We start from the raw sequence: 27,664 nt of genomic DNA on the forward strand, positions 1-27,664 counted from the left end.
CTCAGTCTGCATGGAAATTGTTTGAACCATCCCCACCTGACCTGAAGCTCATATGATGACAGGCAGCAGAATAGTGAAAAATCATTTGTCTCAGTGGTAGAAACAGTGGCTATTAATTCCAATTATTTAACCTATAGTTTAACTACAGTATCCTACAGTAATAAACTAAAACCAATGAACATAGATTAATATTATTTATGTTTATAAACTATTAATTTGTTTTCTTTTACAGAGCCAAACTTGGAATGCCCCAGTTTTTAAGTCCAGAAGCTCAGAGCCTTCTTCGAATGCTTTTCAAAAGGAATCCTGCAAATAGATTAGGTAGAATATTAAAGTTATCTAATTAAGATTTCAACAATAACTCAAATAATCATCTAAGGGGTTTTTGGTATTGTTTTTGTTAATAACCTCATATAGGAGCAGGTCCTGATGGAGTTGAGGAAATTAAGAGGCATCCATTTTTCACCTCAATAGACTGGAATGTAAGTACACAAATCAATAAAAGCATTCACTATTATAAGAAATATATCATGCTTATCATGTTCCAAGTTATGATGGACACACCCCACAAAAAGCTAATTATTCATTTCCGAAGTTCTCATGTCCCCTCCCACAGTCATGTGACATATTTTGAGTGCTTGGAAACCAGTCCACATTTACAGTTGTTTGCACCATCTGTGGTCACATAACTGCAATTTGAACCATTTTTGTCAGAAACCAATGTTTATTTCCAGCAAAATCCACCCCATAAAGAATAATGGGTTTGCTTAGCAACTATGTCATTCGCTTAGGGACTGTTGCAAAAGTCTTAAATCAGATTTGGTCAGGTGGTAACCCACTTTATGACCATCACTACTTATAACTATAACATTCAGACCCAATTACAGTCGTAACTCACTTGTATATATTTGTAATATATTAAAATTTGTTTGTCTTAGAAATTGTACAGAAGAGAAATTAATCCACCATTTAAACCTGCGACTGGTAGACCTGAGGACACTTTTTATTTTGATCCTGAATTTACAGCAAAAACACCAAAAGGTAAAATATATACTACATCAAGGAAATTTTGGTATACAGTAGAACAATAAGTATACAGTCTTGACCATAATTCATATCATAACTTTGGCAATTTCTTTGTCTTCTAATGTTTCATCTTCAGGAATTTCTGGGTCAGAGGTTTGATCACCACCCCAGTATATGTTTGTGACCAGATTCAAAAAAAATTGTGAATTTTTTTGGTCGGAACCCGATTTGGATGTGGTCAGAAGCGTTCATGACCAGAAGTTCTGTGTATATTATTTTAATTTTTCTCTGGCACAGATATATTAAATTTTATTTAAAAAAACTTTGCCATAGTGCTCCTGCTATCGTATGCAGTCCTTGTATTGAAAGAAATCCCTTCTATGATTTTGCATTAAATGCAAGATAGCTCTCCTTGTAGTTTAACTTAAATGTATCATGAGTCATCAAGCTATCCTTTATAGACTACAGTTTGCCAAAATTTTGGAATTTATTTTCTTAGAAGTTTCATCTCTCTCTTGCTATTAGCCTTTCAGAAAAACGTAGTTATTGTCAGATACCTGACCTATCAGCCAACTGAAATGTTAATGTTTAAATGTATTGCAATTCAGTTAATTTTTAACATTTTTATTGCTGTTATAGCTTATTTTTTATTATGAACATTCTTAAATATTTACAAAACTTATTAAATATACTTATCAATATATTCTTTGCAGATTCACCTGGTATTCCACCAAGTGCTAATGCTCATCAGCTTTTCCGGGGTTTCAGTTTTGTAGCTATTTCATCAGATGATGAAAATCAAGCTATGCAGTCATCTGGTGGGCATTCAATTGTTCAGGTGAATGTTCTTAATGAAGAATTTTTAGATTGACTGTTATCTAGGCCAACATTCATAGAAGAAACATCATTTGCATAGTTTTGAATATAGATGGCCACGTGTAAAATGCTTATAGAAAGATGTTTCACATGTGTAAAAATTACTTTAGAAAAGTTACTTGTACAGGTGACTTGAGCAATATAAACTATGTAGCAATCTAGTTTAATACAGTACTTGTAGATACAGATTTTTTCCAGTTATTACATTTTACAAAATCTGAAGTGCTAAAGAACATAAAAGTCATAAACATAGCTACATACTTAGTGACTTTTAGCATCTTTTAGAGTTATCCAATCATTCTTATGCCTATATAATAGCAGTGAGGTGATGCTTTGCATCATTTCCACAAGTTGCTCCTAAGTCACTAGTGGGGAATTGCTGTTAGCATGTAAGTTATTCCCTTGCAAAATGAACAAAGAACCACTACTTGTAACTTTCTTACTCTATGCATATATTTTATTTAAATTCATTTAAACAATTTATAAGTGTTCATCATACACATATGTTTTTCCCTGCTGCTTTTTATCAAAACATATAGCCACTTTTTATTATGGTTAAGATCAGATACTTTAACATTCAACTGTTCATTATAAAATTATCATTTATCTCCCTCAGTGTATTTAAACACTATTTAGTATGCATGAACATGAGTGTTCTGGCAACAAAATAAAAAGTAAATTCATTTTATTTTAAATTTAGTACAAATTTACCTGTGAATATATTGTACATTTAATACGAAGAGCTAAGAGAACTCATTAATTAATAATGTTATTTTGGTAGCAGTTGCACAGGAACAGCATTCAGTTTACTGACGGATATGAAGTCAAACAAGATATAGGAGTTGGATCCTATTCCATTTGCAAGAGATGTATACATAAAACCACAAATATGGAATATGCTGTAAAGGTAATCACTGCCCAATTTTATCAGAAATATAGCTAGTAGTTGTGTTGCTGTTTGGATGGTTATGGGTTCGATTTTGGAGGATGAAAGTTTATTTGAAGTTCTGACTCTAAGAAAAATGTTGGGAGCTTATGAACTTCAGTAGATGAAAGATTTTAAGAACCAGAAGTAAAAATCTATAGGAATGAAATGAAGTTCTTTAATCTGTTTGTTTGTTTGTCTGACTAACAGTCTTCAAGTCAGTTTTTTGTTCCTGGCAACTGCCTAAACAAGTCCCTGCAGTTTTCTTGGCAAGATTTCAGAAATAGTTTGCCATTGCTTGCCTCCTAGGGGTGAGAAAGAGTGGCTCAAGGTTACCCACCTAAGGCAAGGTTGCCAAGTCTAAGGCAAGACTAGAACTTGTAGTTGTCAACCATCCCATCTGGCACATTCAACAAAAAAAAAAACCTCCCAGTTTTTTAGATTAACCAAGAGTGTAGCTTTATTGAAAAATCCATCTAGGCACAGCAGAAGCAAAGTCGGTTCTGGGATTTTTCTTTTATTTATTTATTTAAAATTTTATTTTTAATACAAACAATCCATCTTCCATTAAACAGTGTGTTGTCTGGGTGCAAATATCTTGTGCAATAACAATTAGAGTTTACAGCCTTATTACATTAACATTAATTATCTACTCTTGATTTAATACTGATATACATAATATATCTAATTATTATAACAACCCTCAACTTGATGTATTTAATTCTATTAACATATTTTCCGTATTTCCCTAATCTTCTTTTGTTTCTAACTTTCATATTTATTCTCTAGCCATTGATAAAATAGTTCCCATATCATCTAATATTCAGTTTGTTCCTTCTCTTTAAATGCACCTTTTCATTTCTGCACATTCTAATATTTTCCTGATCATGCTCTCATCAGTAGGAATCTCTTCACTTTTTCAGTTTTGTGCAAATACAATTCTAGCTACAGTTAATACATGAATAATTAAATATGCATTCTCTTTAACTATAGATTTCAGATAGAATCCCCAACAGAAATATTTCGGGTTTTAAATCAATATATTGATGTAATCATCTTTTCCAACCATGTGTGTATTTTTGTCCAATATTTTTTGGCTTCTACACATGTCCACCACACATAATAGGTACCAGGTATCTGGTGGCATTTTCAACATTTGGCTGATTTATATTCTTGCCAACTTTGCCAGCACAAAATGCTATAAAACATAAAGTTTTCTTTATATGCAGTTGACATTTTTAATTTATAGTTTCTATCCCTCAGTTTCTGCCATGTATCTAGTTCTGTTGTATATCCAATATACTATCATTGTCTCCTTCACTTGTTCTTCCTCCATTTTTATACTCAGTAGATAGCTATACAGTTTTGTAATCAATCTTTCTTCTGTTCCTGTTAGTGTCTTATCCAGTTCTATCAATTCTTTATAAAAGCCATATTATATAACATCTTTCTCCAGTGTGTTGTTCCAAGCATCCAGGCCAGGGTAATGCTTCCGTTTTGCTGCTTGATAGGCTGAGTAAAGTTCTGAGGGCCCGCCTCCTTGACACTTGTCCCCAGTTTTTGCTCAGTCATTCGATCAAGACATGTTTCTTGGCTAGGATTCTTTGAACATTACTTGGTTTCGACCTTTAAGATCATCTAGGGTGAGAGCATCACCCTCAGGGCGCGTCGAGGATTATTATTATTTTTTGCTTAGAGTGACATTAATTTTACCAGCTGTCTGTTGGTTAGCAGCAGGCCCTTTAACATGAGGGCCACAGCAGCACAAAGAGTGGGAGTTCGATTCCATCAATAAAGCCTCTTTCCAGCTGACAACAGGCAAGGTCATAAATAGTGGCCTGAGCAAGAAGCATGTTGGTGCGAGCCTGCTAATCATTGCTGAATTTGAGAACTTTTTAATAGCTGGGGACATTTTGGCTTCACGCCGAGGCCTTTTTGACAGCCGGGGACATTTTGGAACTCTGATTTTTTGCGCCAAGGCTTTTGAAAGCCAGCGCCATTTTTGCATCATGCCGAGGCGTTTTTTAACAGCTGACTTCAATTTGAATTTTTGACTTTTCACACAGGCTTTCTGACAGCTGGCACCACTTTGAAAGCTGAAGCTTTTTGACAGCTGGCACCCTTTGGAACCTTGGCAATTTGCGCTGAGGGTTTTTGACAGCTGGCACCATTTTGGCAATTTGACAGTTCATGCCGAGGCCTTTGACATTCTGCGCCATTTAAAACTGCTTGACAGCTCAGTTGGCTCCAGTGAGCTAGGATCCAGAGCCCAAGTTTGGTCACCAAAGGGAGCAGCTGAGGCATTTCTACCTCAGACCCCAGTGGCAGCTGTCAACAGCAAAACTTCTCCAAATATACTGCTGCCTGCAACAGAACTGGTAGAACAACAAGCTAAGAGACCCAGGTTGGCCCCTAAGACTACCTTCATCCCAACTGGGGCGGGGCTCCCTCCTGACATATCCCCATCTATGAGGTTTTGGACATCAGAAGCAAATAGGCTGAATCGCGGTCTCCATGAGGACACTCCTTGTGGGGTTCCTTGAGAAATATTCCAATCAGACCAACACACAGAAGATTCCTGTGGTTTTGTTACGACAACTGCCATTAGGAGTACAAGGCCCTACCATTCAACCTGGCTTCAACACCAACCACTCATCTATTGCACCTGGGTGCCATCATCAACACCGTGACAGGTGAGGTTTTCCTCTGGCCAGAGCATCAAGTCAATATCAGAGACTAGTCAAAACAGACTTGGACACTCAAAAGAGTTCCTTTGGCTCAATTATCTAGCTTCTGGGCAAAATGATTTCCTGCATTGCAATAGTCCCTTGGGCAGGCTTCCATGCCAGGACTTTGCAATGGTTTTTGCTCCCATACCAGAGAACCAGCAGGAGCAACTCCAATGCAAAGGTTTTGGTCCCGCCAAGGGTTCTTCAGTCGCTACTCTGGTGGACTTCCAGAAATATCACCAAAGGCTGCCCCTTCTGGGACCCACATCAACTGACAATTACTACCAATGCCAGCCTCTTGGGCTGGGGGGCTCATTGTCAGTCCTTGATGGCCCAGGGTTGCTGGTCATGAATGGACCTAACATACAACATCAATTGGCTGGAGCTCAGAGCAGCACACCTGGCTCTTTGCAAATTCCAGAACGAGATCCAGGACAACATGCCCTCCTCCTGATGGACAATGTGGCCACCAAGGGCCACATAAATCAGCAGGGGGGCACGCATTCCAAGTCCCTCATGGCAGAGGCAGAATGGCTTTGCTGCTGGGCAGAGAGACATCTTCACTCCATCAAGGCGGAACATATTTTGGGATTGACCAATGTTCAAGCAGACTGGTTGAGCAGAGCCACTGTCAACCATTTTGAGTGGTTTCTGCACCCAAGCCTCTTCCAGGAGTTGTCAGATCAGTTCGGCCAGCTGATCCTGGACCTCTTTCCCTCACCATTAAACAACCAACTGCCGACGTTGTATTTAAGGTTCCCAGCTCAGGGAGCAGAGGGAGTCAATGCACTCTGATGCCCTTGGTCCTGGGGCCTCCTCTACGCCTTTCCTTCCCTTTCTCTAATACCCAAGTTAATCAGGAAGTTGTTAGAGGAAACTGAAAACTCCCTAGAGGGTAGTTAAATGCCATTTTCTACTTGTCTCCCTCTTTTATGGGGACTCAGTAGAAGGCTTCTCTCAGATCTAACTTGGTAAAGACTGCCTTTGGACAAGTGATTTAGCAAGTCCTTTATTAGGGGGAGAGGGTATGTGTTTTGTATGCACATAGCATTCAAGCCACAGAAATCCATGGATAATCGGAGAGCACCATCTTCTCTTTAAATCATACTGGGGCTGCCAACCTAGATTTTGCTGGTTCAATGAACCCCTCTGGCTAAGTTGGTATCAGTGTATTTCCTCAACTCAGTCATTCTGGTAGGTATCATGGAGTACATTTTTGGGTTAGGTAGCTTTGCCCCAGGTTCTAATTCAATGGCACAAGCAGTGGCTCGATGAGGGGGGAGGATGTTGCATTCCTTCTCACTAAATGCATCAGCTAAGTCTCTATATTCTTTAGGAACCTGGGGTTTGTCTGGAGGAGAGTCTGAAACAGTAGCTGCTGCTTCTGGCTTTGGGTCCCTGGCAGTCTTTTATCAGGAGGCATGGGGCACAGCAGCCCGATGTCAATTATGATTTTCTGATACCCATCTTCCCATTTAATGGTAGGGGCCCATTTGTCAAGCCACGCTAGTCCCAATATGATAGATTCTGACATTTTTGGAGCTATTATAAATCATATAAGTTCATGATGTCTCCCCATTTCTAATCTGATCAGTTCTGTAATTTGAGTGGCTGGGGCTCCTCCAATTAGCGTTCCATCTACTTGTTCAAACTTGATTGGGCGTTTCAGGGCTTTAGTTTTTATTCCTAATTGCTCAATAATTCGGAGCCCAATTAGACATCTGGAACATTTTGTATCTATTACTGCTTCAAATTCCCCAAACTCCCCAGTCTCAGGCACCACCAACTTCACTTTAATTGAAAAGTGGGGGGGATGGCTGCACTGACCATAGGTTCCTCTTTATCATTTGCCTTTCCGGAAAGGGTTTCTTTGGCTGAGGTTCCTCTCTTCTATGGGGAGGGGAACCTGTATGGCTTGTCTGGCAAGCTGACTGGTTTCTGGGGGCTTCCGTAGAGCTCTCCTACCTCTGGCAGCTGTAGTGGGCCTTGGTTGTGGGACTGGTGCAGGAGCCAGACACTTGGAAGCCTGATGACCCTCTTGACCACAATAGTAGCATTTGATAATTCCTGTAGGTTGGGTAGGAGCGGCTTCAGTAGGTTTAGTCAGAGGATGTCTGGCCAAAATTCTCCTAGGGGGCCTCTCAGAGGGAGGTTTCTGGTGTGGGTGAATTTCTCTACCTAGAACAATGGACATGGTATACCAGACTTGCAGTCACTCTGGTACCCCTCAGCTTTTCTGACTTCCTAATAAATGGCTTCTTTAAAATAGTGCAGAAGTATTCTGTCAGGCATGAGATTTCCTGTGACTCGTCTGAAGTCCCACACAAAGTATTTTATGGGTTGATTACGTTGCTTCATCACTTTTATTTTGTCTTCGTTTTCACCTACTCTGTCAGGGTCTTCAAATCTAGCCTGGAGCAGCTCAACAAATGCATCTGCATCATTTAGCTCCGCAGCTCCCTTGTTGTATAGCTGAGCTATTCAGGTGAAAGTGTCTCCTTCATTCATCCCATCTGTAATCGCAAAAACTTAAGTCGCAATCTGTTTCGTATTGGTCTACATATTAATCTATATGAGCCCAGATTCGGCTGAGGAAATAAGCAAGTTTTTCAGGGTTCCCATCAAATGTCACTCTAAACCTTGGTGGTGCTGGTCTCGCTGGTGGAATCACCATGGCAACTGGCAGTGGGGCAGGGACCTGCTGGGGCGTTGCTGTGGGTGGCAGGAAGGGGGCCTGCAGGGGTGCCGCGATGGGTGGCGGCTGAGCTGGAATCTGCTGTGCCACTGCTGCTGGCTGCTGGTTAGGGGCTGGCTGCTGAGCTGACTGTTGAGTTGGAAAAGGGGGTGGGTGGCTGCAGCCTGCTGCTGTATCTGACCCCATTACTCCACCAGGAGAGTTGTAGCAAATTGGCCCTATGGTGGTCCCGAAGAAGGTGGTGCAACTGGTGCTGGCATCCACTGGCATTGGACCTACCCATTGTTGTGGTTGGCAGAGGTATCAGACAGTGAGGATGAAAGGGAACCAGTCAAGGAGTCAGGCGAGGACTTGGATGAGGGTCCTGTATCCGATGCAGGGATGGGGCCAGGACCATCTGAGAGTGGGGTGCTGCCTTCAGAGCTTTCAGAGTCTGGCAGCAGCAAAGCAGAGGACCCTAGGGAGCCTGTTCCCAGTGCGCATGTGTGTAGAGCTGCTAGAAGGCGAGATCAGTTGAAGCAGAAGGGGTGACTCGGGAGTAAGGCTGGGAAGTGATTGCTCCTCCCATAAGGGATAAAAGTCAGTCCTCAATGACAAAAAGTTTGCAGGAAGCAAAGCAGTTCAGTAATGTCCAAGTCCTTCATGAAGTTCTGTACTCTGATCGGTTTTTTCTAGGTTTTTGGGTTGGTTTATGTTAGGCCTTAATTGGATGTCTGTTTGTTGGCAGCATTCAACAGCACTGAAAAGCATGCTCTTATCTGGAAGAACTGTGTATAATTAGTTTTGGGTGGAAATGCAAGTAATTCCCAGCATCACATTAAAAAAGGTTTTACTTTTAAATTCAGCTTGTGTTTTATTAAGTTTGACGAAGCCTGGGTCAGAGCACCCATGACCAGAATAGAATACCCAGCCTGGGGGAATACATTCTGCAGAAGGTAGCATCAGGGTTGGCTGAAGAGGGGGGGGCAATTGGAGTGTTCAGCATCCCAAATGCTGGCTGCATCTGCTGTCTCTTCCCTGCTACTTGCCTTTGCCATGCTGAGCTGATTCTCCAGTCATTTCTCGCTGAATGGAATGAAGCCGATGCCACGCTGGTTCTACTGCCAGGTCCCAGATCAGGAAAAGTGAATGTGGGTTGCGCTAAGTTCCATCTTGGTTGTGGAGGTTGGGACTGTGGGACATAATTTCCCACTTCAAGTTGCTCAAAATACCAAGGATTAGCTTCGAGATGGAGGCAACAGATTCCAGTCTCGAGAGCTGTTGGACCTGAGAAGCCCCACGCCTCTCCATTCTGACTTGTGGGCTGGCTTCGCTGGGCTGAAGTAGGAATGATATTCTGGCGGCCTTTCTTCCGGTCCCATCTCTGGAATTGGATCAGTCTAGCAACTTTTCCAGAAATTGCTTTCCTTGGGCTGAGTGCCTAGGCTTCGTCTCTCCTCTGCTGCCTCAATGGCTCGCACAAATTCTTCAGAAGGAGGATACCGGGTCTTAATTAGTCCTCCAGTATCCTGTACCACCGCTCCTTCTGTGAGCTCCTCCTTCTCCTCCATCTTCTCTGAGTCTTTGCACTGCCCGAACTTCAGGTCGGTACTGGGGCTCAGCACCCTGGACAGCCCCCCTTTCAGTGTGCTGATAGCTATTTGGAGATTCGAGATAATGTCAGAATTCCATAAAAACTCAACTCCAACAGATAACTCCAAACCAGACATGTTCTCAAAGTTCCCTTTTATTAGAGTAGTAAACTGGCACATTTGGAAATCCCAAATCTGAAAGTCCCGGATTTGCCTCCAATAAATAAAATATTACAAATCCACCCCCTACTCCCATCATTCCATTACATGCCCCAATCACCATTTGTCCCAACTTGAGACATCCCTTCTACTACTACTCAGCCAGGTGCAGGAATAACATGACCTTGACTCTAAAGTACATCTGGCAGATGGTACAGCATAATAAAAACAAGGACAAATAGGCTGAAAAATAGCTTCTATTTCAGGGCAGTAATTCTGTTGAATTCTATTGTATAGTGCAATATTAATGCAATATCAGGGGTTTTCATTTCAATGTATATAATGTGAAGGATGTGTGTTTGTGTTTATTTTCAGTCATAATGTACACTGAAGATAATATTTAATTTCATTGTACAAGGTGCAATGACAATAAAGTAATCTAACTAACTAAAGAAGAATGCTATTATGTCTAACCACATATGCTCCATGAAATTCCCCACTCCCATCTTCCCAGGCTCAAGAATGTGGCAGCGTGGAAGCTTCTGGTACTAATATAGCTTCCAAAGCTGATAGTTGGTTCTTATCTGATATGCCCATTCTCTGGATGCTGTGATAAGCATCCAGCCCCATCCAGATGGCCGTCTGGTTCTGGTTCTGGTCTTAGTCAAGATCCGAATGAGCAATGGGGAATGGAACGAACAATGGTGTAACCTACCACTTCGACTTCACCAAAAGTGGGGACAAGTATCAAGGAGGCAGGTCCTTAGAACTTTGCTCAGCCTATTGAACAACAAGACAGAAACATTACCCTGGCCTGGATGCCTGTCACAGCACCCAGAGAATGGGCGTATAAGGTAAGAACCAACTCCCCTTCTCATATCTAGACTGTATTTGCCCATATGGATACCAAATTATATCAATCCCTTGCTCATTGAATTCTTGTTTAGTTTTGAGCTTACCCTTTTCATTCAAGATATCTTTATATCTAACGATGTTCCCTATATTAATATTAGGATGAATGAATGCTTCCATTGTCAAAAGCCAAACTGGTGTCTTCAGATAACGCTGTTCTCTAATTTTTTCCCATACTAACAATAAAGCATTCCTTCTATAACGTCTTTGAAAGTAACTGTGTCTTATTTTTCCTATGCCATAAGAAGGCATGCCAACCCAGTTGCAAATCGTGCCCTTCCAAAGTCAATAATCTTGTGTTCCTCAGTACAATCCATTATTTCATCCACGTTAACACCGCGGTATTAACTCAATAATAAAAAGTAGTATAATTCCCAATTTGGTAATCCAAAACCACCTCTACATCATGCATCCTTCAACATTTTAAAGTTAATTCTTGCTTTTCTTCTTTGCCAGATATATTTTACTATTATTTTGTTAAGATCCTCAAAAGTATTTTTTTTCTCCAATTTTATCGGAATTATTTGAAACAAATACAATAGTCTCGGCAGTATATTCATTTTAATTGTAGCTATTCTTCCTATTAACAATAGTTGTAAACTTTTCTATTTTTCCAAATCTATCTTAATTTGTTGTAACGGATTATAATAGTTACCTTCCTTGATCATCATGCATCTTGCTGTTAATTAAATCCCTAAATATTTTACTTTCTTGGTGATCTTAATATCTAGTCTTTTCATTAACTCTTTTTTTTTGCTTCTGTGTAATATTTTTCACTAGAATCTTAGTTTTTTTCTGTTTATTTTCAATCTTGCCACTTCACCATACTCTTCTATTTTTTAAAAAAACTTAGGCCCTGTTTCTTGTGAATTTCTTCTTCTAAAATGAAGACTAAATCATCTGCAAATGCCTATAATTTATAATTCTTTTTTATTTCCATGCTTTTTATCTTCTTATCTTGTCTAACATTTCTGTTTAATACTTCCAGTGTCAATGCAAATAATAACGGCGACAAGGGGCAACCCTCTCTTGTACCCTTCTTAATGTTAACCCTTTCAGTCATATCCTCATTCACCATCACCTTTGCAGTTTGTTTATAATATATTGCTTTAATCATCTTAATAAATCACTCTCTAGAGTCCATATCTTTAGTTGTGCTAGCATAAATTGCCAGTTCACATTATCAAACACCTTCTGCACATCAAGGAAGATCAATCGCATTTGCTTCTCTGGGTGCGCTTCATAGTATTCCAACGTATTCAAAATTATTCTCATGTTATGTTTAATTTGTCTCTTAGGTAAGAACCCATTTTGATCTGAGTGTATGAATTGATTTAAAAATCTCTAGTCTTTCTGCAATTGAAGCAAATATCTTATAATCTGCATTCAATAAGGATATTGGTCTTTAGCTTTTTTATCCATTGCAAGTCTGAGTCTTCATTCAGAAGATATTTAATCTCATTGTACGAGGTGTAATGACAATAAAGTAACCTAACTAACTAAAGAAGAAGACCCCATTGAGCCCGCTGCACTGGAGGGACTTGACCAAGCAAGTCCGAGCGGAGTGGTGCAGCAGTCAATGGGGTGAGCCTGCATGGCTGGTGCCTAGAACACGGCAGCGGTGGCGCATTGGAGAAGCAGAGCAAAGACAGAGGTAGGTAATTTTTGATGTAAAAAACCTCCAGACGCCACTTGTTTTTTTTAGTGCGGCTGGACTCCAGCTACACCGAAAAAAAACACACAGCATTTGGATGCTTTTTGGAGCGAAAATTACCAACCTCCTGCTTTGCTTGCTCCGCTTCTCCAACACACCGCTTTGGCCATCAGCACTTGTTGCGCATGCATGCCATGTCCCGCATGCGCAATAAGGACTGACTGGGCAGGGAATGGTGGAGCGGGCGGAGAGGAGCAGGGCCAGCCAGAGGACATTTTACTGGTTCTCCAAACTACCGGGAACGGTAATGAATCAGTAGAATCCCACCCCTGAATTGCGCCCTGCAAGGGGCCCACCTCCAGCGCTCCCCTGATGCCTCAGCATGCCCCTGCCGGCCCCCTTGTCTCTTACTGCACCCCTAAGGTATTTCACCGCCCCCCAGGGGGTGGTACCGCCCACTTTGGGGACCACTGCCTTACACCCTTTCAAGTTTAATCGTTCTCCAAACTTCTGCATCTTTTGCAAAACTCTGAAGCTGGCATGAACAACTTTCTGTGCAAGAGATGAATGCATGAATCATGTTGTGCCGCATTTCCAAATGTTTGGGCACATTGAAACTTTTAGCCCTGCAATACATAAAGATTATCCTGTTTTATGCCCTGTGCACATACACTCCCATTTCTTCTTATGAGACATCTCCCATTTACAAATGTGGTCTCGAACCCCTCTTTGTCTAGATTGGAGACACTAAGTAAATTATGCTCCATTTCAGGCACACATAATATGTTATTAAACTTTTCCTCCAGACATGGAAACAGTGCGCTGTCCTTTGCTGTGACTTTAGCCTTCTGGCCATTTGTTAAGGCTACTGCATCTCCTCTAGCTGGATCTATTCTGAAAAACAATTTTGAATTATTAACAATTGTTTGACTAGCCCCATTGTCTATTAAACATTTGTCTCTGCTATTACAATAGCTAAGTTGCAACAGCAGCTTGTCCATCAGTTGTTTTTCTTCCTTGCAAACAATCTTTCTTCAAATGATTCTTATCACCACAGATGAAACACCACTGTTCTTTTTCTTTCTCTTTCTTTACAGAAAATCTTTGCTGGGCTCTCTGGTCTTTGCAGACATCTTGTCTGTTGCTTTTTTCTCTCTGCTCCTTGGGCCCCCACCTCAGGAATTTCTCCTTGTGGCTTTTTCTAAAATCATGCTTGTTTTCTTCAGAAAGCAAGCAGCCTTTAAGGGCTTCCATTCATAAGTCCTGTTCTGGTTTGTATTCAAAAACAGCTGAGACAATGTCCCACATTTCATTAAGACTGTTTAATCCCTACAACACCTTCTGAGATTCAGGAATCTGCATTCCATGCTGTTCCAACTCAATAAATAAAGCCTGCATGTGCAGCAAATGCTGCTCAACATTCACTTGTGGCTGCAGCCTGGCTCTGTGCATTGTTTCAATAATTGCACAATATTGCCCGCTGACGCACTTACATGCACACTTCTCAATTTCAGCCAACCTCATTTGCAGTCTTTAAATCAGCTACATTCAGGAATTGTTCATCTTCTAAGCTTAAGATGATGTAGGCTAGTGCCTTATCATGCTGCCTTTGATCTGCTGCTGCTAATGGTGCCTGGGGTGGATTAATAACAATATCCCAGAGCTCCTTAGCCTTCAGGAAGCATTCAAATTTTGTAGCCCAAACAATATAATTCTTCTGTCCCAATTGAGGCAAAGAGCTCTCCTTGAACTCAACAGCCATCCTGCAAGCTTTCTCAGCTTTGTTCTTGTTAGTGTTTGGGGATAAACCCCCGAGCAGAGTGCACAGCAGCAGTCAAGCCAGGCAGCCAAATGAGAGAGAGGCTGGGCCCAAGAGTATACACACACTTGAGACAAAAACACTGTTTGTGGTTTTAAATAGGTATTTAATTCATACAGAGATTAAGAAGAGTCATTCAGTCCATATGTCAGTATCCAGTTTATCAATCCAGTTACCTAGTCTTTTAAACAGTAAATACAATGTCTTTATCTGCTTGTAAATCTTCTTCTTTTGATACCTTTCTCTCAAAGACAATGCTGAATCCACAGCTCACCAAGCAAACAGTCCTTGTGTTCAGTAAAGAGAAGTATCTTGCACAGTAGACATCTCATACAGTAGGCAGACAGACAGCAGACAGACCAGAGACCAGTAACACCAGGAACCACCAGGAATCAGACCAGGGACTCGAAACCAGGAAGTGTTACGTCTCTCTCACTGCCTAATATTGCAGCCTGCAACCTCACCCATAATTATGCAATGACATTGCATGTTTGAGCTTAAAGCTGCAAACACTTAAACCTAGGTTTTATATATTCATTCACCCAAACCAGTTGGTGTATTCATATACCCAACATACTCCCCTTTTGGGTGACATGAATATATAATGCCTTTACAATCTGAACCCATATTTTTTACAACTCTCTAGGTGCTTGATGGCACCTTGGGCTTTAGTAAAATTATCAGCTATATTGTCCTCCGACATACAGTACTCTAGCTGTATTATTTTACTATTTACAGATTGTCTTACATTCAGATATCTCAAATCTGTATGCTTGCTCCTAGTTTTTACTGCAATACTTGTAGCCATTTGAATTGCTGCCTGATTATCTTCATGTACAACTATAGGGTAATTTACAGTTATACCCATATCTTTCAGCATTTGTTTGTACATAATCAACTCAGTACATAATAGTGATAAACAGGAGAATTCTGCCTCCATAGTAGACAAACTAATATGCTGTTGTCTTATTGACTTCCAACCAATTAATGTCTTACCCAGCATTATGGCTGTTCCTGAAGTCGACTTTCTTGTGTCTCTTTCTGATGCAAAACTAGCATCTGCATAAGCACTCAATATGAGATCACCTTCTGGTTCTAAATACAGTGCATGGTGTAATGTTCCTTTAAGATATCTTAAGATTCTCTTCAATGCTATCCAGTGACATTGAAGCGGGTCATTATTGTGCCGTGCCAGCTGATTAATACTAAAAGCAATATCTGGCCTTGACCAATTGCTAATATATGATAAGCTACCAATCAAAGATTGATACAGTTCCTTATCACATTTGGGACTTTGTGTATCCATTTTGCAAATATCCTGACTCATTGGAGTCTTTGCAGGGTTACAAAGTTCCATTTTATAATCTAATAGCAATTTAGATATCTTATCTTCCTGAGATATCTTAAACCCTTTCTGTGTTCTCAGTATATTCAAACCTAGATATCTCTTTATCTCACCTAATTGCTTGATTTTTATTTTCTTGGCTAATGATGCAATTATTTCATTTGCTTCATCATTAGTCTTAGTTATCAGAGCAATATCATCAGTAAACAATAATAATAATGATATCTTCCCATTCTTTTCTCTCTTAAATAGACATGGGTCGGCTAAACCAGCTTTAAACCCTATATTGTTCAGTTCCTTTACAATATACTGGTTCCATTCATAGCCCGATTGTTTAAGACCATAGAGGCTCTTCTTTAACAACCAACAATTCATTATTATTATCACCTTTCAATCCACTAGACTTTTTCATATATACAGTATGTCTTAGTGGAGCATGCAAGTAAGCAGTTTCTATATCTAAATGGTTAACTATATCTTGCTTGCTGCCCACACTAATGCTGCCCTTAATGTAGCTGCTTTAAGACTAGGTGCAAATACTTCATCATAGTCTTTTGCACTTTGTCTAAAACCTTGGGCTACTAACCTTGCCTTATGGATTGTGTTTCCATCCTTATCAGTTTTTATCTTAAAAATCCATTTGCAGCCAATGGGTTTTACACCAACAGGTAATCTCACATTTTCATACACCTTCATATCCTTCAAGGATTTCAATTCCTTATTTATTGCTGCATACCAATTTTCTTTCTCTTTAGAAGGATACCTTTCTATCTCATCCACAGTAGATGGAATTCTATTTACCTGGCACACTGTGTTAGCCTGGTATCTATCAGGCGGTCTAGATATACGTGTAGTCCTTCTGGGTATTACAGGGCTTGTATGAGGACTTTCTTGAGTTACTACCTGGTCCTTTTCCTCATCTTGCTGAGCTATTTCTTCTATTTCTTCTTCTATGGGCACAATCTCTTCCTGTACTTCTCTCTTTACTTTATTTTTAAAGTTACAGGGATAATTAATGGGATTTCTGTAGGATTCAATAATCACTTCTTTATTGTTATCCTGCTCTAACTTATCCCATCCTACGTGCTCTAGAAATTGGGCATTGGCACTACATAACACTCTAGATGTGCCTTTCTCCCAAAATCTATATGCCCTATGGTTAGCTTGGTAACCAACAAAGAAAAATTGTTTAGCTCTGTGTTGCCCTTTACGCCTGAGTTGTGTAGGGATATGCACCCATGCTGGTGCACCAAATGTGTGCAGGTAACTCAGATCAGGCTTCCTGCCATGCCACATGGTGAATGGTATTTCACCAGTAGTTGAGTTAACCACGTTGTTCAATAAATTATTAGCACACATTGCAGCCTCCCCCCACAAAGAATCAGGTAATCCAGAATCAGTTAACATTGTTCTAACCATTGCCTGTAGTGTTTGGCCTCTTCTCTCTATAAATGCGTTGTGTTGTGGTCTGTATGGTGCAGATTTTTTATGCTCTATACCAGCTGCCTTTAATCTATTCTGGAATTTGCTGTTAACAAATTCCGTGCCATTATCTGTCACCAAGGTTATCAGTTGCCTTTTAGCCTTTCTTTCTGCAAACTTTAAACAGTTGAAGAAATGTTGATATGTTTCAGTTTTGCTTTTCATTAGGTAGCAAAACCCATATCTAGAGTAATGGTCCATAATGCTCAGTATATATCGAGCACCCCCCATACTGGGTTTCTTTGGACCTATAATGTCTGCAAATACAACTTCTAAAGGTTCTTTAGTTTTAAAACCATTTAGCCTATTTGCAGGCAATATTTTACTCTTATCTTCACAACAGACATTACAACGCAAATACTTATCACAGGGTTTTAACCTTATACCTTCAGATAACTCTACTGTACGTTTTAGCATTTTAAAATTTACATGCCCCAAACGCCTATGCAATAAATGGATACATTCATCATGAGGCTTGGTATTGTTAAATACAGTTTGTGCCTCCCCTTTCTTACTATCATGTAAGACATACAATGTTCCATTTAAAGCTGCAGTTACCTTTTTGTTATCTCTTTCCAGTATGCACTTATTATTCTTAAATGTAACCACATATCCTAGTTTATCTAATTCTCTTACAGAAAGTAAGTTCAACTTTAACTGTGGTACATACAACATGTTTATATTCTGGTTTAAACATGGACAATATGCAATACCTTCACCCTTGGCCTTGAGATGCCAACCGTTAGCGAGTGATATATGCTGAGAGCTTGTAGACATTTTTATAAACTTTGTCTTATCTCTCGTGATGCAGTGGGATGCTCCACTGTCCACCACCCATATATCATTCTTCACTTCGCAGTTGCTGTACATGGCTAATTCAAAGGATTTCTTTGGCTTCTTTACATTCTGGCGTTTTCCTTTTCTGCAGAATCTTGCCAAATGTCCTCTGCCTCCACAATTAAAACACCTTTTAATTGTGTATGCCGTTGAAGATAACTTCTCTTCCTCCGGGTGCTTCAGCTTACATAGCTGGTTTCTTTCAGGCTTTGAAGATAATTTCTCTTCTTTAGGCTTATCTGCTCTCAGCTGGTCACGTTCACTCCTTCTCCTGGCTTCCTCTAATAGCCTGCTGGTTATCTCAGTTACTGATAAACTGTCTTTAGGCAATACCTCTAAAGCAGTCACAAACTCATCATAGCTTCGATCCAAAGAAGACAGTATAATGTATACTTGTTGCAACTCATTAAATGTAAGCTCTTTTTCTTGTAATTCTTGAAAAATGCTTTTCATACAGTTTAAATGAGTTAACATGTCTCCATTTTTCTCAAGATGTGTTCTAAACAGCTTCCGTGTAAGATTAATATGAGCTCCTACACTGTCTCGAACATAAACCTTCTTGAGATTCTCCCAGCAGTTGGCAGCACTATCCTCTCCACGAATATGTATCAGTTGCTGGTCTGAGAGAGTCAGTCCTATGATGCACAAAGCCTGTTCATTCTTTTGCTTATAGTCCTGTATCTTTTTGGCATCCTCATCAACAGTAGGATCCAAGTTGGATACATCTGGTGGGTTTGTTACTATGTCCCACAAACCTTCTCTTCGTAGAAGTAAACTACACTTCATTGACCATGAAACATAGTTTGTTCCATCTAACCTGGATATCATGGACAGACTTGGCAAATTTACTTGTGCCATTGCTCTGCAGAAAAATAACTATTCAACAAACAGTTTGTCTTTACAGCAATGTGTAACTCTTGACCAAACTCTCACTGGTATATCCTGGTTAGCTAGACTGTGCACACTGCTGGGCCCATAACCAATGTTAGTGTTTGGGGATAAACCCCCGAGCAGAGTGCACAGCAGCAGTCAAGCCAGGCAGCCAAATGAGAGAGAGGCTGGGCCCAAGAGTATACACACACTTGAGACAAAAACACTGTTTGTGGTTTTAAATAGGTATTTAATTCATACAGAGATTAAGAAGAGTCATTCAGTCCATATGTCAGTATCCAGTTTATCAATCCAGTTACCTAGTCTTTTAAACAGTAAATACAATGTCTTTATCTGCTTGTAAATCTTCTTCTTTTGATACCTTTCTCTCAAAGACAATGCTGAATCCACAGCTCACCAAGCAAACAGTCCTTGTGTTCAGTAAAGAGAAGTATCTTGCACAGTAGACATCTCATACAGTAGGCAGACAGACAGCAGACAGACCAGAGACCAGTAACACCAGGAACCACCAGGAATCAGACCAGGGACTCGAAACCAGGAAGTGTTACGTCTCTCTCACTGCCTAATATTGCAGCCTGCAACCTCACCCATAATTATGCAATGACATTGCATGTTTGAGCTTAAAGCTGCAAACACTTAAACCTAGGTTTTATATATTCATTCACCCAAACCAGTTGGTGTATTCATATACCCAACAGTTCTCTTTTCCTTTTAACACAACAGGCTGTCCTTCAGCTTAATTACAGTTCAGTCTTACTGTGTCCTTGGTGTGCTCTGGGCCCACAAGTAAATAATTCAGTAGGATTCATTTATAGAAGACACTGGTTTTTATATACAATAATATAAAACATGATTCATGTATACAATACTCATGCAGCTGTTACAACGTGGTAGCAAATACAAGAACAAGAAGCAGAAGCAAGCAGAACCATCAGGATCACAGAAGCAATATGTTACAGAGCAGTTACCCTAAGCTACACCCAGTCTCCGAGCAATCTAGCATGGCTCACAACAGGTGCTGTTTCTTAGTCACCAAACAGTTCCCATTGACTGACTTGTTATTTATGTCTATTCCAGCTTATAATTTCTTATATACTACAGGATGGTAGGTGGAGCTAAGGCCCTGTGAGGAGCCAATCAAGGAATTCCCACCAAAATTTTGAGGTGAATTGTACCCCACTGACTGAGATGATGCGTTTTGGGGTTCCATGCAGACGGTAGATATGTTGTATGAACAGCTTTGCCAGGTTTCAAGTAGAGTGAATATTTGGGCATGGCATGAAATGTACCTGCTTGGAGAATAAGTCCCTTATGGTCCAAATTACAGTGTTCCCCGCACTCTCTGGCAAGTTCACAATAAAATCCATGGAGATTTCCTGCCAGGGGTTCATTGGGTCGTTGACAGGCTGCAATAGCACGAGGGGCTTCCTGGGCATTTGTTTCATTGAAGTGCACATAAGCTTCTATCTCCTTTCTCACCTTAGGCCATCAGAGTTGTTTCTTCACTAGATACAGGGTCTTCATGAACCCAAAATGTTCTGTTGCCCTTGTGTCATAACTCCTCTCTAATACCTAAGTTGGCTGGCTTGGACATATGTTTTGGCGTCTTTCCACAACAGCCCCTCCTTCACAGATAAGTTGTCTTTGTGCTGCTGAAACCACTCACCTCTTATTAGGGCATCTTTTAAGGGTCTTGGGCTGGCTCTGGCTGGGGCTTTGCTTTCTGGGTACTGCATACTGCTTGGGTGGGATGATGGGTGTCACCACTGCCTCTCAGGTGCTATTGTACTGTGGCCTGCAGGAAAGGGCATCTGCAAGGAAGTTTTCCCCCCCTGACAGATATTGGAGTGTGAAATTGAACTGGTTAAAGTATTGAGCCCACTGGACCTACTTAGGGGATAGCTTAGGGGATAGATGGTGGGTCTTCAGCCACTTCTAGGTTTTTATGATCATCCAGCCCTCAAAGAGGATCTTGCTGCCATCCAGGAACTTTCTCCATGTCAGAAGAGTCCATCGGACTGCATAAGCCTCTTTTTCCCAGATAGCCCAGTGACTTTCAGTGTCGGACAACTCTGAGGCATTTAGGTGCATAGTTGTAATTCCCCTTAGGCATTCCTTTGGAGTAGGACTGCCCCCACTGCTACATTGCCTGTATCTACCTGTATTACAAATGGCTCCTCTGGGTCAGGGTGTTTCAGGACAGGCTCTGAAACAAACAGGTACTTCAACTTTTCAAAAGCAGCTTGGCAGTCCAGGAACTGGTAGGTTTTTGTTTCACCTCTCCCCCTGTCTTTAGCAAATTTGTGATTGGTAGGGCTATCTGGGCAAAGTTCACAAAGCCCAGAAAACTCTGTAGTTGCCTCCTTGTCCAAGGGGGTTCCCACTCTAGTATTGCCTTCATCATACTGGGATCCATCTCCATTCCCTCATGGGGGATCCAGTATCCCAGGTAGTCTAAGCAGTCTTGTGGAATTTGCACTTAGACAGCTTTGCATAGAGTTGGGCTTCCTGCAGTTTCCTGAGTACAGCTCTGACTAGTTTCATGTGTTTTTCAGGGATCTTGGTGTATATAAATATATCGTTCAAGTACACCAAGAGTCCTTTGCACAGGTGCTTGTGCAGGACCTCATTTATCAGTTGCACAAATACTCCCAGATAGCCCTATTTGCAGCCTGAATGGCATTACTCGGAACTGATAGCAATAGTACTTAGACTTATATACCGCTTCACAATGCTTTACAGCCCTCTCTAAGCAGTTTACAGAGTCAGCATATTGCCCCCAACAATCTGGGTCCTCATTTTACCAACCTCTGGAAGAATGGAAGGTTGAATCAACCTTGAGTTGGTGAGACCCGAACTGCCAAACTACCAGCAGCCAGTGATCAGCAGGAGTAGCTTGCAGTACTGCACTCGAACCACTATGCCACCGCAGCCTAGGGAGCGATTAAAAGCTGTTTTCCACTCGTCACCTCCATTAAATCCTCACTCAGTCCAGCTTCGTGAATAGTTTTCCCTTTGCCAAATAGCCTAGCATGTTCCTCATAAGGGAGAGAGGATACATCTTCTCCACGCATATGCAGATCAGCCTCCTATAGTCAATGCACAGTCTGAGGGACCTGTCCTTTTCTTTGAAAAGCACTGGAGTCACCATTCACGATTTTGCTAGCTGGATGAACCTCATTATGTTCTTGTCTAAACTCTTGGAGCTCACCCATCTCTCTGGGGGTCATAGAGTACATTTTTGGCTTAAGCAGTTTGGCCCCTGGCATGATCTCTATTGCACAGTCCATTGGTCAATGAGGTGGGAGCACATCTGATTCCTATTTGCTAAAAAAACTCAGCTAGATTGTGATACTCTCCTGGAATTGGGGCTCTAACCCACCACCTCATCTCAATGTATTCAAGGTTTATGCTTTCACTTTTGTAGCTGCACATGAGTGATTCTTTACACTTTCCCTGGCTCTTGCTAATTAGCAGCTCTCCTATGCACTCATCACTATCTATCTATTCCACCTCACAGAGGGATTCCACTTTTTCCATCACGTTAGTCCTAGGACCATGGGCTCAGTCATCCTGAAAACTAAAATAAACCTAACAATCTCTACTTGAGTCCCCGCTTTGAGCTGAACTGGCTTGGTTAGGCAGGTGGCTGGCTCACGCCTTGTTATTGACCCATCTAGTTGGAAAAAAGCCATGGGTCACCTCAGTCCCAGCCTCTTCAGCATCTGGGTGCTCACCATGCACCCAGTGCAACCAGAGTCCAATAATGCTGGGATGGCCCCACCTTCCCCTTGAGGAGAATACAACAATCTCCACCCAAGCTGTCATGGGGTTAATGGTGCCACTTACCCCTTGCTGTCACTCTTATAGAAGATTGGACCCTTTCTAGGGTTTGTCAGAGTTCTCTCCCCCTCGGTGGACTGAGGAGAGGACTCCATGACTTGCTGGCCCATGAGTGTCTTCAACTTCACCAGAGGTCTCTCTCTCTCTCTCTCTTTTTTTTTTTAAATAAAGTTTTATTTGGGTTTTCACACACACAAAATACAAGTAAAACACCTTTTTTGAAAATAGCATGGTCCCGGGTTACATTTCTTTATACAGACACAAACTCAATTTCATGCTCATTTTTGTGTTCTATTCCATATCTTATTACTATTTTGCATTTTCTATAAAGTTTTTCCCCTCTTTCAATTTTCTCAACTTTATTTTGATTATCTCATCTCAATTCAAATCATTATGTTTATACTTTTGTCTGTCCTGTTTCAATTTCATATTATATTTTCTTATTAAATTTTCTCCTGTAGTTACTAATTGGAGTATGACACCTTTATATCTTTTAATTTTATCCATTCAACTCTTATTTAAACTTCAATGTATACCTTAAGGTTATAACATTCAATATAATACATAATACATAACTTCCAATCGAATTCTGCTTGGTACATTATTAAAATACACACTATATTCTTTAAAAAATGGATTATAAATATATGTAATTAAAACCCCCATTCCATTCCAATTCAGTTCTATCATTAATATTCATTAAAGTCTTAACATCTTTAACATTTCTTTTCAATTAAATATCATACTTCCTTGGGGAAACGTGTAATCTTTCCATAATTAATTTTTCCCCTATTTCTCTTTACTTATGTTTTATAAATCATTAAATATTCATTTTATTACATTTATTTATTAACAAACATTCCACTAAATTATGATCTATTTTATCCATCATTTTGATCATACATTGTTTCATATTTTCTGAAATTATTTCTATTTCTAATATAACAATACTATCTTATGTACCTTTGCAGAATCCCTTTTTCAATTAGATTTTCACCCATTATCTCTAAATAGGCTCTGTTTCTCTATATCTTGTTTCTGTCCTTTATAACTTCTTTTCCTTTCTTTCTTCCCTCTCTTCTTCTCCCTCCCCTTTTTATCCCCTTGTCTCTCTACTTCTAATTCTCTCTTCTGCATTTCCCTCTTCTGTTGCTTTCTAATTTTATACTTATTTTTCAAGCTATTCTTTTTTTGGGTTGTTTTTCCAAATCTTAAACTTTTCATTCTCTTTCTCCCCTTTCCCTTTTTCCCCCCACAAAAAATTACTTGTTCCTTAAAGATGGCTTCTTCTTTGTTGCAATCTTCTTGTTCTGCAGGCGTTTCTTGTTGAATCTCCATTTCTAAGAATTGAAATACGAAGCCAAAAGAACCTCTCCCTTCTTGTGCATCTTCTTTGTACTTTTTAAGTTTTGTTTTCAGTTCTTCTAAAAGTGGTGCCATTTTAAACACTTTTAAACAACCACCCGATTGATTTTAGTCATTCAAATGCAGTAACCAAAAATCCAGAAGTCACCAAGTAATCCAAATACTCCCGAGCTGTTTCTTCTTACTTCTTTTTTCACTTTCTCTTCCTGAGGTTTTACTATTTTGTTGCCATGTTTCAGTTAAAATGTATCTTTTAGAAGTCTTGTTAAGATTTTACTGTAAGTTCTTTTTAATTCCAGGCAGTCTCCTCCCTTCCAGATCCTGCCCTTTTATTCTTTTTCTCTCCTTTCCTGCTTTCAAAAGCTTTTAAATATCCAGAGATCTTTATTATCCCTTTCACATTTTATTTTCAGCTTAAATGCCTATTGATGTCAAAGTGGATTTTTTTTTCAATTTCTTGCTTAAGTCTCTTAGCTGTCAGTATAGGAAAAGGAAGAGGAGAGAAAAGAAACCACATCCTTTCCCTTTTCTCTCTCCTTCACTGTTTGAAAAAATTTTTTGGGAACAGTGTTATTTTTTTATAGTTTAAATTCCAGGGTTCCTTATTTATTGCTTTTGCTGTTTGACCCGGTCAACTAAAACTTTCTCTTCTTATCTTCCTCCTGCACTTTCTTTTCTAGTCGAGTTCTTTGTGGTGGCCATTTCTGACCACTGCTGCAACCACCTTCGGGAAAGGGAGTAATGGCCAGCTGAGGAGGAGAGATGCGGCTCTCCTCAACCCTGCAGTCAGTCTCTCCCCTCTTCACCACCTCTATGGGGTGGTTTTGCCCTGAAACCAGCCGGCTCAGGGAGCTCCAGCAGCGAGCATGGATCGAAGTCCACCACATATGATAAAATGTGCCTATTTTTTGGTTACATTTCCAACCTTTACTAGATATTTTTAAAAACATTTTAGCTAAATTTATGGGAAAGGAACTATACATTAACAATGGCAACCTCTTATAAAGAAAACTTATATAAAATATTTTATAGATGGCATTTACTACCTGCTAGGTTAACTGGGTGTCTCTTTCTTGGGTTGGCTGGTGGGCAGAGGAGCAGTTGCTGGTCATGGTGCAAGGCACTCAGCTATTCAATGACCCTCCCCCGGGGCTTTGCAATGCTTGCCTCCTCCGGCTAAGGGGGTGCCCCGTTTCCCCCAGGACCAGGGTGACTCTCGAGTGCTCTGCAGAACCAGCTTCTCTGCATGTGTGCTCTTGGAAATTCATCAGGTCAATCTCCACTTCGCCAGCTATTCGGAACTACACTTGCAAGTTCTAGGGCACCCCTCCGGGGATGTAGTTCTAGTATAATTATCAATCTAGCCCCCCTCAGATGTAGGAGACTAGCATGCATTCTGGCCAGTCAGGAAGATGTACTCTGCCACTGGTCACTTCCTCTGCTTAAGGGTACAAATGCGGGATTCAGTGTGCTAGATCGCTATGGAATCCTCAAATCGCCCTCGCAGGATATGCATGAATGTATCCACGACACCTGGACTTCTGGTTGTGCTCCTGTCAGGTCGGAGTGAAATCCATGATCATGCGCAGTTTCGCTCTTCACTCGCTCATTGGAGGGTCCTGATCGGGACCGGAACCACCCGGGAGGGGTGGTGAAGAAAGGGGGACTGCCTGGAGCCGCATCTCCCCTTCCCGACAAGGCAAACCCCCTCTGAAGACAAGTTGCAGTGGTGGTCTAAAATGGCCACCATGAAGACGGGAGGCAGTCCAGGAAACTAAGACTGCTGGAGCAGTGAAGTTGTGAGCGGTGTGTGAACCAAGCGAAATACATGGACATTAAAAATACCTCGAAATTAAGAAACAAAGAATTTTTTATGAAAGTAGAAGCAGTGAACAGAGACAGAGAAGAAAATTGGAAACTTGTGAAATTGGCTTTGGATTTTGAAAAGAATTAATTTGGAGGTGGAAAACTCAGAGGAAAACATTTGATTATAAAAGCCTGGATAATTATCTGGATTTTGGCACTAAATAGGCATAATTAAATGTTGGAATTGAATGTGTTAAAAAGAAATAATAGTTAATAATTGGAATTAGTGAAATTAATAAAAGCTTTAAAAAAAGGAAAAAGTGAAAAGAAAGGGTGGAACTGGAAACAGAACTGAGAGTGCCACCTAATGGTAAAGGAAAAATTTCAGTGACTCTTTGAAAAGTACTTGGTCTTTTTAAAATTGGAATTTGAAATGAAATAAGAATTCTATTATAATAAAATAAAAACTCTGAAAAGTGAAAAACTAGATCACTACAAAGAAAAAACAGATACATGAAGAAATTGCCGTGGGTTTGTTCAGTGACTTTGGAAAAAAAATTGGAAAAGAAATCAATAGAAGGAACCTGGAAACAAAGATTTATGGACACTGACTGTTGAAATTAAATATAAAAGACGCTGGTTGAAATAAACTACTGAATAATTGGCTTCGATATAAATATTTTAAAAAGGGGGGGAAAGTGTACAAATGGGAGAATTATGTGTGGAAATAAGATTAGAGCTACAAAACATGAAGGAAATGATGAAAGAAAGCTTGGAAATGTACAGTATTATACTACAAAAATTAGAAATGGCAACACAGACTAAAGAAGAACAAAGAGAACCAGAAGGGGGAGGAGTTAAGCAAGGAAGAAACCAGCTTTAAAGAACAAGTGGAACAACAAACATTAATACGGGGGGGAAAGAATTAAAGCTAAAATTTGAGGTTTGATGTGATAATTAAAGGGGGAATTGTTTGGAAAGTTAAACAAAGGAAAAGGAAACAGCAGAAGAGGGAATTACAGAGGAAAGATCAAGAGGGGGAGGGAGACAAAAAAAGAATGCATCCAGGACACCAACACTTATGGCCCAGTATTGTGCATGGACACCAGCCATCTAGCCACACAACCCTCCAGGTTGGATGCCATTGGATGAACCCGGTATCATCATCTGGGGACATTCCTTTATAGTGTTCCATGTAGTGCCAGGTCTGGGCTAAGAAGTGAGCCAGTTTGCCTGAGTCCCCATTGAATCGAACAGTGAGGGGCTGTGGTCACTCATCTTTCACCATGATGACCCAGGTGGTAGGAACACTGCTGCTGCCATGAGGGGAGGTGGAGGGGCCTCAACCCCTGCTTCAGCCACTGGGGCCACTCACTGGGAAAGGACGGGGCCACACAGGGAAAGGACGGTGAAATCTGCTGATCATTCCAAGGAAGATCCAATCGTCCTGGCAGGTACTGATACTACTGGCTGCAGTACTGATACTACCGGCTGCAGAAGGGGAGGAGAGGGGACAGGGCAGTTAGAATCTTCACTTCCCTTGGCCACAGCTGCCTTGGCTCTAGGTGACACCGCTCACTTGACGTCCAGGCCTCCAAACATCTCTCCCAGATGCTCCATTGATGCACTGTGGGTGATAGCAGGGAGCTTCCACTCGATTGACTCAGCTGGCTGCCTCGCCTTCCATTAGCTCTCTTGGGTCACATTAACTCCTGCAGGGATGAGAGGG

At 40.6% G+C, this 27,664-nt stretch overlaps 1 protein-coding gene and 1 pseudogene across 2 annotated transcripts in view; one reads left to right on the plus strand and one right to left on the minus strand.

Moving 5' to 3' along the window:
- RPS6KA3 (ribosomal protein S6 kinase A3) overlaps window positions 1-27,664 on the plus strand; it is a 73,556-nt gene that overhangs the window by 30,780 nt on the left and 15,112 nt on the right. Inside the window, exons 11-15 of one of the 2 annotated variants that reach the window (XM_026714312.2) lie at window positions 233-321; window positions 418-482; window positions 939-1,041; window positions 1,740-1,864; window positions 2,687-2,809. In XM_026714312.2, coding sequence (XP_026570097.1) covers window positions 233-321; window positions 418-482; window positions 939-1,041; window positions 1,740-1,864; window positions 2,687-2,809 — 505 coding nt within the window. Of the gene's footprint in view, window positions 1-232; window positions 322-417; window positions 483-938; window positions 1,042-1,739; window positions 1,865-2,683; window positions 2,810-27,664 lie in introns of both variants that reach the window. The other variant, XM_026714311.2, reaches the window with a different exon arrangement.
- On the minus strand, window positions 7,400-8,521 carry LOC148125102 (uncharacterized; annotated as a pseudogene).

The sequence above is a fragment of the Pseudonaja textilis genome, chromosome 8 (assembly GCF_049901715.1).
Source record: "Pseudonaja textilis isolate UNSWEBS1 chromosome 8, rPseTex1.2, whole genome shotgun sequence".
NCBI classification, from domain to species: Eukaryota; Metazoa; Chordata; class Lepidosauria; order Squamata; family Elapidae; genus Pseudonaja; species Pseudonaja textilis.